Source organism: Crassostrea angulata, chromosome 4 (genome assembly GCF_025612915.1).
Source record: "Crassostrea angulata isolate pt1a10 chromosome 4, ASM2561291v2, whole genome shotgun sequence".
Classification (NCBI taxonomy): Eukaryota; Metazoa; Mollusca; class Bivalvia; order Ostreida; family Ostreidae; genus Magallana; species Magallana angulata.
The window spans coordinates 14948109-14961166 of record NC_069114.1 but is presented as its reverse complement, the minus strand read 5'-3'; the positions used below and the strand labels follow the sequence as shown (position 1 = coordinate 14961166).

General features: G+C 35.2%; 2 protein-coding genes across 2 annotated transcripts; one reads left to right on the top strand and one right to left on the bottom strand.

Moving 5' to 3' along the window:
* The first annotated feature begins 878 nt into the window (after positions 1-878).
* LOC128181876 (leukocyte elastase inhibitor-like) lies at positions 879-2495 on the top strand. Its single transcript, XM_052850431.1, has one exon. It carries the CDS (start codon positions 995-997, stop codon positions 2117-2119), a length of 1125 nt encoding a protein of 374 aa, XP_052706391.1. The 5' UTR covers positions 879-994; the 3' UTR covers positions 2120-2495.
* A 197-nt stretch (positions 2496-2692) lies between these two features.
* Positions 2693-12257, bottom strand: LOC128179426 (cysteine-rich venom protein latisemin-like). The gene is given in 11 exon segments (XM_052846836.1): positions 2693-3419; positions 4117-4236; positions 4757-4861; positions 6180-6262; positions 9264-9349; positions 10301-10443; positions 10914-11007; positions 11204-11295; positions 11472-11550; positions 11988-12101; positions 12104-12257. Coding segments are annotated over 11 exon segments (1056 nt in total). The 5' UTR covers positions 12128-12257; the 3' UTR covers positions 2693-3303.
* Between the last annotated feature and the right edge of the window lie 801 nt (positions 12258-13058).

Here is a 13058-nt window from a genome sequence, read left to right as displayed (position 1 = left end):
CTGTTTTATACACAATATTTAATTGCTTGCCGGAATGTTTGTACGTCTTGATTTTTACTTAAGAAGGTAAAAAAGGAAAGGTTACGTACCATTAACTTTGTTCCATGCTAACATTAAAGTTTTTTGTTGTTTTAGTTGATTAATTGTTGCTTAAAAAACGATCAGTATCAAAGGACTGACAAACATACGCATACAAGTACAAACATATGTTGATAAGAAAAAACCCCATCACATTTGTGTATTGGTGACTTTATCATTATGCACTAGAAATAAATACAGGTAACTGTACATTTTTAACATACGTGAATAGCTGCGGTAGTAGAAATGCACAAATGTACAAACGCAGAAGCGCAAGCTATATGCAGCATAAAGTAGTTTGTTCGTTAAGCATTCTGATGAATGTCCCTGAAGAAAATATCAACGCGCGTTCTTCTAATGTTGTCCCAAATATGGGGGATCACGTGAAAAAAACAGTACTCAATGCTTTTAATTCAATAGGACGTACCTCTTTTGAACAATGACAATGGGATATTTAAATAGGTTGATATAAGTCCTCATATGCAATATTCTTTAAATGTGAGCATAGAAATTGAAGTTCAGACATAATTGTCTATATTACTTTCGTAAATTCTGAAAAATAATTCAAAATGAGTTTCCAAAGGACAATGCAAAATGGTATATATTTTAAATAGGCTTTGTATATACTGAAACTTGTAGTAGCACACAATGCCTTGCAACTCATTCACCTGATTGGCTTGTCGATAAAAGTAAACAGATGCCTAATTTAGTATGCAAATTTATGCCGACGTCACAAAATATAGTGGTATCGACCTGATAAAAGTAGCAGACGATCTGTGCACTTTGTGGAATCCGCATAATCCCACGGAATCACGCCAGAACGGAGATAAACACGGAAAGAGACAGGCAGGAAGTGATAGAATTTACCGGCTCTAGAAGATTTTCTAATTTCAACTCGATCTTTTCAAGATCAGTCATGGAGAGTGCAGTCACAAACTTCTCTTTTAAACTTTATCGAGTTCTATGCGAAGGGGGTGGGAATCTGTTTATGTCACCCTACAGTGTATCGGCGGCTCTTATGTTAACGATGTTGGGCGCCAAAGGGGAATCCGAGGAGCAGATAAAACAGGTATTGGGAGTAGCTGGAGTTCCTAACCCGCACCAAGCGTATCAAAAGCTACACGCCACCCTGACGGGAAAGTCCAAGGACGGGGCAATGCTCGCAATAGCCAACCGGATATTTTCCAAACTCGGTCTGGAGATAAAAGAGTCGTATAAAAAGGAATCGCTGGACTATTACAACAGTGAAATTGAATTGTTAGATTTTGTGGGAAACCACGAAGGGTCGAGAACTCGAATCAACACCTGGGTTGAGGACCAGACCAACAATAAAATCAAGGATTTGATTCCAGAGGGAGGAATTAACTCCCTTTCTTTAATTGTTTTAACCAATGCTATTTACTTCAAAGGGGATTGGGAAAATGCATTCAAGGCCTCGAATACAAAGAGCGAACCATTTCGAATATCCGAGACAGAGTCGGGCACGGTTGAAATGATGAATATGGAAAAGGAAAAGTGGCTTATTGGTATGTCCAAATCACTGGGTTGCCAAGTTCTGGATCTTCCATACAAAGGGGGACAACTGAGTATGCTAATTATTCTTCCGAACAAGGTTGACGGGTTGTCGTCATTGGAATCAAGCTTGTCGGCTGACACGTTTCGGGAACTAACAAAGGAAATGTACCGTGAGGATGTCATTGTATCCATACCGAAATTCAAACTAGAAAGCTCGTTTCAACTGGATAAAGTTCTTGGTGGGATGGGAATCACCGATATCTTTTCCAGAAAAGCCGACTTCGGCGCCATGATGAAAAACCCGCCAGATGGCACTCATGTATCTGACGTCATTCACAAAGCGTTTGTTGAGGTCAACGAGGAGAGCACGGAAGCTGCCGCTACTACAGCAGTAATGATGGAGCTGTATGGCATGCCGCCAGAACCAAAAGTATTTAAAGCGGACCACCCCTTCCTCTTCCTGATCAGAGACAATTCGACCGGAACTATATTGTTTATCGGTCGCTTCTTGAAACCAACCAACTAATATCATGAAATGTAAACCATAATTTTTACGAACTTAATTCTATTATCAAAATTTATTGTAATAATACATGATCTTGTATAAATTGCTTATAGCTTTCAATGTTTGACATGTACATTAAATTTGTTATAATTGTTTTCACATATATTTTGTACTATGAATTATTCATAATATTCAGTGCTATAAAAGGCTGAGAAATATCAATTTGTTTATTATCTCACTTCTAAAATAATCTTTGGATTTAGGCAAAGTTCGACAACTCTATTTTCTGAAGTAAACTGTAAACACATACATCTGATAAAGAAGTAACCAATGATTAATACCTTTGAGATATTTTAGATGGTACGTGTAACTGCAATTCTTGAATGTAAACAAAATTGGCATTGTTTAATAGTTTAAATATTTCATTCAGGGTTGAATAGCAAGCCATGGATGAAAAGTTTTGAGGCTACGCTACAGCAAAAACACAGTATTTTATATGATTGTATGTATCGAATGTGTATAAAACCATGTAATTGGAAACAGAAAAATATAAGGACGTTTAAATATTTGCTAAATATAAGCAGAACAATAGAATAATAATTGTTCTTTTTCTTTATTGTCATAATATATTGTACATTTATAAAGATACATGACGTTACATTGAGCAGTAAAGTAACATAAATTAAGATTTAAGGGTGACCCGACCAACAGATTTGGTGTGTCGGTCGTAAAGATTTCAACATTTTAATTTTCTGATAAAACTACAGATACAAAGCAAAAAAAAACATTAAAAAGTTAAGACCCTATTTACCAGGGGCCATGTATTATGGGTACAAATTTGAGTTAAAGTTGATTTTTTATAGTTTACTGTCTGTAAGCAGACAAATAACGTACATATATGCACATAGTTTTGGTGAACAAGGGGGCCTCTATATAATTGTGAGATATCCCCCCCCCCCCATATAGAATCAGGATTTATGGTGTAAGGGTAAGAATCTGTTAGGTTATTATTACTATTATTATTATTATTTATTCTTCAATTTTATCCCATTGCTTCCTTTACCGATGAATCTTGACAAGTGTGGTCCAGAGATATTTATAGTGACCCCCTCCCCTTTAAAAAACTGTATCAGTTATTTCATACAAAAATGTCTGACACAAAAACATAACACGATATGAACAAACGTAAACATTTACATTCATTTTCAGAAAATTAACCGAAATGAAATCAATACAATCATCGTTGTTAAGATCGATAACAGTGTATTTGACTTGACTGGTTCTTGTCCCCCGTCAGGTGCCGCGAATCCGATCCCAGCATCTGTAAACAAATTGTACTTATTGTCACAATTCTATACCAGAGCGTGTCATAAAACAATACAGTATCACTGTAACCATTCCATACCAAAACTTATAAAACCTTATTAAAAAAAAAAGCTTCCATTCTATTCCACATCGTTCCATAAAACAAATATCACTGTCGCGGTGAGAATTATTTTGTAATGACGAGATACTCGAGAACGTCGCGTAAAATTCTTGCACGCGTTTAAGGTGGAATGGGACACCTGTCGATATTAATGTGGACAAAAGAAAAGAAATATCAATATACTTTCACAGATTTAGAATTTTCAAATTTCACAATATTTAACCAAGAAATAAGTTTTCAAATTTTTTTTAGAAAGTTAAAACTTATTAAAGCCCCAGCGGTAATCGAACTTATAACTTACAGATTTGTAGGTAACGCTATAACCAATTGCGCTAAGCTAACAATTTCGGAAAAGGAAATATTCATAAAATTAATATACTTGATTTTATTGTTTCGATAGTAAACACGTCACAATATTGAGGTGTCCCATACCACCTTAAAAGTTGGTTTACAGTATACGTGTATACTAGTATATACAAGTGAAATATAATATAAAAGCGTTTATCAAGGACTTACTTGGGTACATAATAGTTTATCAGGGACTTACATGGGCACGCTTTGCAATATGTAAAAGTGTTTGTCAGGGACTTACATGGGCACACTTTACACATGGTGGGACAGTCCTGGGGGACATTAGTGAACCTGTCACACATTGCTGGGGTGAACTGTGGGCCGCAGATGTAGGAACGGTCCTTTTGACCGGTACAGTTCACTGAAAAAAAAGAACAACAACGAAAATTTATCATTATTATTATTACAGACTGAGCTGGTTATGGAAATAATACAACATGCTAGTATTCAAGGAAATGATTGCCTTTTGTTCCGTCCAGTTTAAATTGCCCTTACATCTTTTTTTTATAAACCTATAAATCATAATATTTGAGCTTGTATCTCTAAATAATTAAATGTATTTAGGTAATGTTTTTTTTTACATTAAAAAGAAATTGAACACGGAATATAAATATCAAAAGCAATTTGCATTCTCTACGTGTACACTGACAGAAGCCAATAGCCCTAGGATATCAAGAATATGGTCAGACACTTCTAAAAAAAATATAAACAGGCACGTCCATGTACGTATAAAGCAATTAGGTACAATTTAGTATTGCAGAATTAAAAAAAAAATCAGAGAACACGCCGCTGTATTATGGCCGCTTGTTTCCGGAAGTACAATATCTGACGAAATCTCACGTGGCGCGAGATTTGTAATTTCTTACTCAGTCTGTACTTACACTGGCAGGACGGACCGACATAAGTTGTGGTCGGTGTTTTACAGCTGCATGCGCACGCATTAAAGTCCATAGTTCCTCCATTCTCACATGCCTTGCCTTGACAATCTGAAAATAGTCCAGATATAGTTAACACTCAATTTAAGGTGGTATGGGACACCTGTCGATATTAATTTGTAGTAACGTACATTATAATCATAATGCATAATTCACAGTTTTAGAATTTTCAAATGTTACATAATTTGACCCAAAAATGTGCTTTAAAAATATAAAAGCCCCAGTGAGATTCGAACTCATGACTTACAGCTTATTACACTGTAGTTAACGCTCTAACCCGTAACGCTGCGCTGATATGTAACAATTGTTTAAGTCTGTCCCGAGTTATTGCTTCCGTCATTTTTTGATGATTTTAATAAAAATACACATACCAGTGAAAGAATTACAGTTGAAATCAATGAAATGGAAAATATCCAAGATATCTTCTTTGACAAGTTATCACTTTTCACTCATAAAATTTCACAGGAACGAAAAAATTTTTTTTACGGATATTTATAATGGAAAATGTTTACATGTATATCTTTTCTCCATTCGGAGGTACTCGGGATACCTCGCGCAATTTTTCAACGTTATTATCCGGGCTTATTGATGGCTGATGCAATGCAAAAACCCCGTCGATTTTTTATTTTGGGATGTATATTGAAACCTGAAGCGGTAGAGGGGGTGTTTCAAAACAGATCATCTGGACATTTTTCATATTAAAGATGAATGGAGATTGAGCACAAAAGGTATTTATTATAACCGAAATATGAAGCAAAAAGGGGTGAAAGCAAAAACTCGGGACAGTGTATAGAAAGAGAATGATTAAAAATTATACTTAATTGATTTAATTGTTTATTTCGATAGGAAGTACATGTACGTCACAATATGGCGGTGTCCCTTACTACCTTAAGCAGGATCCTGGCTCATAATATTTATTTTAATTACTATTTTTCGAATGGTAATTGTTTTATTCTAAATCAGTTAAACTGAAATTTCTAATCAATGATTCATCTAAAGCCCTTAAGAGAGCTGGATAGTCGAGGCCGTTTTAAGACTATACAAATCTCCTTTAGAAGAAGAGCTTTGTATAGAAATTATCGGAAATATATTAATTTTTTTACAAAGTAAAATATTTGGAATTTCTATTCACCAAAAAAAAATTGATGGCTTCGAAAAAATCACAACCAAAATCTTAAGAAAGATTTGATGTTTAATTTGTTGACCATCCAACCTCCTTAAAATTAATACTTGATTAAATATGTGTGTTAGTAAAAAGATATATCACTGTTCATATTGTTAGTTAAAGGTGGGGCAAAGAAGTGAAAGATTTACTCGAAAAAATTAATTTACGTTGCGTTTCTAATGTGTAATTTACGTAATATCTTACCACATAGATTATTATTACAGCTGTTTGGACATTTGCTGCATGACGATCCCGATTCATACGGGTTATTTATGTCCAGATTACCTCTGCAAAATCAGAAGAATTTAGCTGTGTCTATTTTAATGTATAAAACATACCATGAATAACAAGAGGCCCATGGGCCACATCGCTCACCTGCGGAACAATAGGTATAATACAATCAGCTTAATGGAGTCATAATTAATACAAACTATCTGGACAATGTACAATAATATATGTAGATCCTGTATAAATAAAATCCATTTTTCCCCTGGATATTCTTATGTTTATAATCATTAGTCCCTTTTTCTAACAGGATGATTTAATAGTCATATCATATGTTGAGTATTGCAGTTCTCAAAAAGATCCTTAACAATAGTTTATATATGGGATATAAACCTACATCAAACTCTGAACCTTCTTGTAAAGCCAAAGAATTGTCCTGGGGCAAAAGTCTTAACAATTATAAAGAATCATCTGGCTCATTAGTTTCTGAGAAGAAGATTTTTAAAGATTTACTCTATATATTCCTATGTTCAATTTCAACCCCCCATTGTGGCCCCACTCTACGCCCGGGGGTCATGATTTTCACAACTTTGAATCTACACTACCTGAGGATGCTTCTACACCAGTTTCAGCTTTCCTGGCTGATTAGTTTCTAAGAAGAAGATTTTTAAAAATTTACTCTATATACATGTATTCATGTGTCGAACTTCGACCCCTCATTGTGGCCCCACCTTACACCCAGGGGTCATGATTTTCACAACTTTGTATCTACACTACCTTCCACACAAGTTTCAGCTTTCCTGGCTGATTAGTGTTTGAGAAGAAGATTTTTAAAGATTAACTCTTTATATTCCTATGTTAAACTTCAACCCCCCATTGTGGCCCCATCCTTTCCCCGGGGGACATAATTTTCACAACTTTGTATATACATTACCTGAAGATGCTTCCACACAAGTTTCAGCTTTCCTGGCTGATTAGTTTCTGAGTAGAAGATTTTTAAAGATTTACTCTATATATTCCTATGTAAAAGTTTGACCCCCCCCCCCATTGTGGCCCCATCCTACACGCGGGGGTCATGATTTTCACAACATTGTATCTACACTACCTGAGGATGTTTCCACACAAGTTTCAGCTTTCCTGATCTTATGGTTCATGAGAAGAAGATTTTTAAAGATTTACTCTGTATATTCCTATGTAAAAGTTCGACCCCCCATTGTGGCCCCACCTTATCCCCGGGGGACATAATTTTCACAACTTTGAATCTACACTACCAAAGGATGCTTTTACACAAGTGTTAGCTTTCCTGGCTGATTAGTTTCTGAGAAGAAGTTTTTTGAAGATTAACTCTATATATTCCTATGTTAAACTTCGACCCCCATTGTGGCCCCTACCTACACCCAGGGGTCATGATTTTCACAACTTTGAATCTACACTACCAGAGGATGCTTTCACACAAGTGTCAGCTTTCCTGGCTGATTAGTTTCTAAGAAGAAGATTTTTGAAGATGAACTCTATATATTCCTATGTTAAACTTTGACCCCCCATTGTGGCCCCACCCTACACCCGGGGGTCATGATTTTCACAACTTTGAATTTACACCACCTGAGAATGCTTCCACACAAGTGTCAGCTTTCCTGGCTGATTAGTTTCTGAGAAGAAGATTTTTAAAGATTTACTCTATATATTCCTATGTTAAACTTCAACCCCCCATTGTGGCCCCTCCCTACCCCCGGGGGTCATGATTTTCACAACTTTGAATCTACATTACCTGAGGATGCTTCCACACCAGTTTCAGTTTTCCTTGTTAATTAGTTTCTGAGAAGAAGATTTTTAAAGATTTACTCTATATATTCCTATGTTAAACTTCGACCCCCCATTGTGGCCCCACCCTACCCCCGGGGGTCATGATTTTTACAAATTTGAATCTACACTACCTGAGGATGCTTTCACATATGTTTCAGCTTTCCTGGTCTTATGGTTCATGAGAAGAAGATTTTTGAAAATTTCTCGAAATTTTTATAAATTCCTAATTATCTCCCTTTGCAAAAGGGCGTGATCCTTAATTTTCACAACTTTGAATCCCCTTAGGCTAAGGGTGCTTTGTGCCAAGTTTGGTTAAAATTGGCCCAGTGGTTCTTGAGAAGATGTTGAAAATGTGAAAAGTTTACAGACAGACGGACAGACAGACAGACGGACGGACGGACAGACAGACAGACAGACAGACAAACAGACAGACATACAGACAGACGGACGACAGACAAAATGTGATCAGAATAGCTCACTTGAGCTTTCAGCTCGGTGAGCTAAAAACTAAACAATTTAAATTTATCATCGCCTGCGCTCTAATAATACGCAAGTTTATGTTTATACATATAATTTTACAAAACAAAGATAGTGCTAACCTATCTGGGATGAACTGTCAAACTATAAAACGATTTTGGGAAATAAATTATATATTTTTTTCATTGATAGAGTAAATGATATATATTCAAACTAACAGACGCACAAGCAATATTTGGACGCTAGCACTGTTACATGTATGAAGGTATGAGACAGTAAAGAAAATAGTCATGTGTACAGGATACATGTAACTTTGGGACAAAATTGACTACATGTATATCTAATTTAATTAAAAGCAGGGGGGGGGGGGGGGCAGTGTATCATAGAATTTTGTTCAAGATGCCTACATCCTAGTATGGGAGTATTTTTTTCTGGCAGAAAGAAAATTAATGCTGTCTGTGTGAGAAAAGTGTTTTTTTAGCAGACAATTATTGCCGTCATATGAGAATTTGGTAAAAAAAAAGAGATATTTTAGATCGAATTATTTAAGAAATTACGTACAAATGGGCAAGCAGTACTACATTGAGTAAGAAATAAAAGGATATGGTTATTGAATTATATGTACCGAATGTTTAGACTTTTTATATACGACTTGACAATTCGAGCTACACAACGTGTAAATATCAATGCCATCAAAGCAGGAAGACAGACAACCACACAGAAAAACAATATTATGGGCAGAGATAACGCCAGAACTTATAAGTTTGTGTTGAGGTTACTGACCCGGGTCCGTAATTACACACGTAACTCCTCGTTGAGCCACAGACGGCAAACCCACAACCTATCTTTATGGAAGTCGCCCAGACAACCTAGAAATAGACCATAATTGTTAAAACATGTAAGTTATATGTGGATGCTTAATCAATTTATAAAGGTAAGCCATCGTCATCGTTTAAATTAAATAACTTGACAAACTAATATAATTATTTTTTTTTAGGTAATTTTAATATTATGAAATATGATTTCGCAAAATGGTTACGTAACTGTTTTCTTTTTTAAATAAATGATGTAATTGGTATAGCAAATATTCTCTGCAACGTACTTTGAGAATTACATTAAAATTACATAGGGACACAATTTGAAATATGTTGAAGCATTTAACGTACTATGTTTTTAATATTTATCAAACATCTTGTATATATATTATCAGGCACGTAGCATCGTTTTTGAAAGTAGGGGGGCCAGACTCATCCAAAAATTCTTGACAAGCAAAAAAAAAACAAAAACAAAAACAAAAAAAAAAGAAAAAAAAAAAGATTTAAAGTTTCCACAAATCTTCAAAATCCAAATCCGTGGGGGGGGGGGGGGGGGGGGGGGGGGGAGGGGACTCCACATTTCCTAATTTTCATAACAATTTTTTACATACTTCCAAAAAAAAGTGGGGGGGGGGACCAACTCCATGATAATTCACTTTTTTATATGTAAATTTTTAAAAATTTGTTGCTGCGAGGCAAAGTGGGCCCCCCTGGCCCCCCCCCCTGATGCTACGTGCCTGATTATGTAAATGAAAAAAAAAATCATTGCCACTTTGATAAATTTTAATATTTTCGATTCTACTATCTGTTTATCATTATACGTTTTAGTTATCAATTTATAACCTAACATAGCAGATTCCGAGTAGACAAAAACACATTGTAATGCATTCATTGCCATTAGTTTTAAAGTTTTCATGAAACGCAGCTACTTGCAATTGGTTTGGCAATACTGTCTATACAACGTACCCAGTCCTTCTATTATAAACATACACATTTGTGTTATACCTGGGTATAGTGGCCAACTTTCTTTAAGTCATTGTTTCCCCCCAGGGTGAAGTCCTTGACCTCATCATACCACAGCTTGATCACGCCTGCCCAAGCCAGGTCGTAGGACGCACTGGCCAGGTTCTGACCCACAGAGAAACGACCTTGATGTAGAAAGGACGAAGATCAATTTTCCTCTAAACCATGTTTAACATTAATTTTTGTAACATCACTTGTCCTTTACCTGAGCTGATAATGTATACGTGTCAAACCATTTAATTGTATTTGTGTGTCTAAATTTATAAGTGTAATATACATGCAGTCAATTTTGAACTGGTAACGTTTTCAATTGAATAGACTCAATATGATTATAACAACGTTGTTTTTTCTCGACATGCAATCAGATGTCAAAAGAAACTAAAGAGAACAGTACTAGTGCCTTCGTTGATTAAATCAGTAACAATCATAATATCTTCATTAAATTTTGACAACTTTAAGTAACATATAAACCGTTTATTTTGTTTTCTCACGATAAAATGATCAGCTTACTAATAGGAATACATAGGAAACTGCGTTCGATTTACTCATCCCGAGTAGGCAACACGACACGGAAAGTTGCGTTCGATTCACTCACCCGGAATACTCCGCTGTCGACCTCCATCATGAACGAGACCCTTACAGGCGTCAGCGTACTTCTGAGCGATCATGGCTGTTTCATCATCCCAAGACTTAAATTAAAATCATACGAACCATCTTGATATAAGTTAATATCTAAAGGTATTTACAATGAATGTAGATGTACAAAATTTAAGTACTAGTAATTGAAAATTTAATGGGTCAAACTTACAACTCAAATTATTACAATTCACGTTCGATTTTAACGGTTGGGGGGGGGGGGGGCTGTGTTTTGTGACTCTTACTCACCATTTTTGCCATGGCAACAGCACGCGGGTTTACACCTGATCTGTACTCGTTATGTTTACTGACTATTACATTTTTGTCCTCATCAGAAATACCTGCAGGTAAGAAGAGTCAACATTTATCTTTTTGCTTGACAGTCAACATAATTTGTAAGAGTTACAGTTCTTGATTTCTTTATGTTTTCTCGATATATCTGTATACACACACAATAAGTTGACAGAGAGAGAGAAAGAGAGAAGGAGAGACATGCATACAGACAAACAGACTTTACCGGAATCAGTAGCAATGGCAGTCTTTTGTAAACACGCAGAATGATTTGGAATTACCTGGTACTTTTGAGCACAACTAGTCTGAAAACAAAATTGTTCAGCATAAAAACAAACAGCAATAGTCATTCAAGCAATAATAATTTCGACTTTTTATTAATTCATGATAATAATAATTTATATATCAAATAATTTTGAAAAATAATATTTCTTAATTTTTATAAATTTATTTTACAACTTGAGTAGATAGTTACGTGGTCAAGAAACTAAAAGTTCTGTTACTGATTAATTAGATTTTGCAAGTTCAATGTATGGCGATTGACATCTTCGCTAGCCCAGGGTTTCTGATCCGCGGTGCGGATCAGAAACCCTTGGCTTGCGAAGATGGGCGATTGAAAGTGTGCGTTACTTAAGTATGCAGAAGTTCCTATACACATCAATACAGAATAAACAAGTCAATGTATAGAGATACACAAACCACCAAATAAAAGAATAAAGTTGGAAAAAAGATAAACACTCACAGATCTTTCGATGCGATGACCAGAGCAAGGAAAGAACAAAACACCTACAAGTAGAGACAGGTGCTTCATAACAAACGGTATTTTGTAGGACGTTTTCATCTTGTCCATGTTGTCAGAGTGTCCCCCGCGTACGCAGACATCGGGCTCTAATTATGTGTGATGCTTTGGTATAATTGGTGTTGTTTATGGTTGGGTCAGGGAATATTATGAATGTGATTGACGTGTAACCTACGTGTCTTAATGAGAGAGAGAGAGGGAGAGAGAGAGAAAGAGAGAGAGAGAGAGAGAGATTAAATATTTTGCCTTCTGAAAAATATGTTGTTTTATTATTAAAAAAACCCACAAACAACATAAAAGTTGATATAATCATTCTAAAGTCAATAAATCAAATTTAATAGACATTACAAATCACCGGAGATGATATCAACAGCCATCGTTTCAATCTAGAACTTTTGTAATTAAAATAAAATAAACAAATAAACAAACCTTGTGACTGTCATGAAATTGCAAGCAATAAACACAATGTTCCACGGTTCTTTATGATGAATCAGTGACAAACTTTGATGTGTGGAATATTCATCTCCTAGTGACATTAAGTGGTCTTGGTCTATTAAAATCATGCATAACAATCTCTATTGTTCGGTTTTGAAATCATAATATATTTATTAAAACCACAATCAAACATATCTCTCAACCTTACTAATCTATATATCTTATAGATGTATGTCTCATTTGGATTAGGTAAAAATTACTTGTATATAGTAGTTAGTTTTCTTTCCAAATTCATTTAAGCAATATGAGCTGTATTTTTTAGAATTTTATTTTGCCGCAGAAACCTGTTGGTATGATAGGTCTGCATGTAACTTACACTTTTATGGTGAATAAAGTTTAAAAAATTCATTAATTTTTGTCAGAGGAAAGATTTCTCTTCTAAAGAATATATAGCAAATCAATTGTTGTACAGGACGACAATAATTCAATTTTGCTCCAATAAAGGCTTCTTAATTAACGGCTTTTCCCACAAAAATACAGCTTACAGCAATTTTTTGTCATTTTAGAAGAAACACACCT

What these genes read in the sequence shown, in the direction of transcription:
- LOC128181876 (XM_052850431.1), top strand. Translation starts at nt 995, where the DNA reads ATGGAGAGTGCAGTCACAAACTTCTCTTTTAAACTTTATCGAGTTCTA.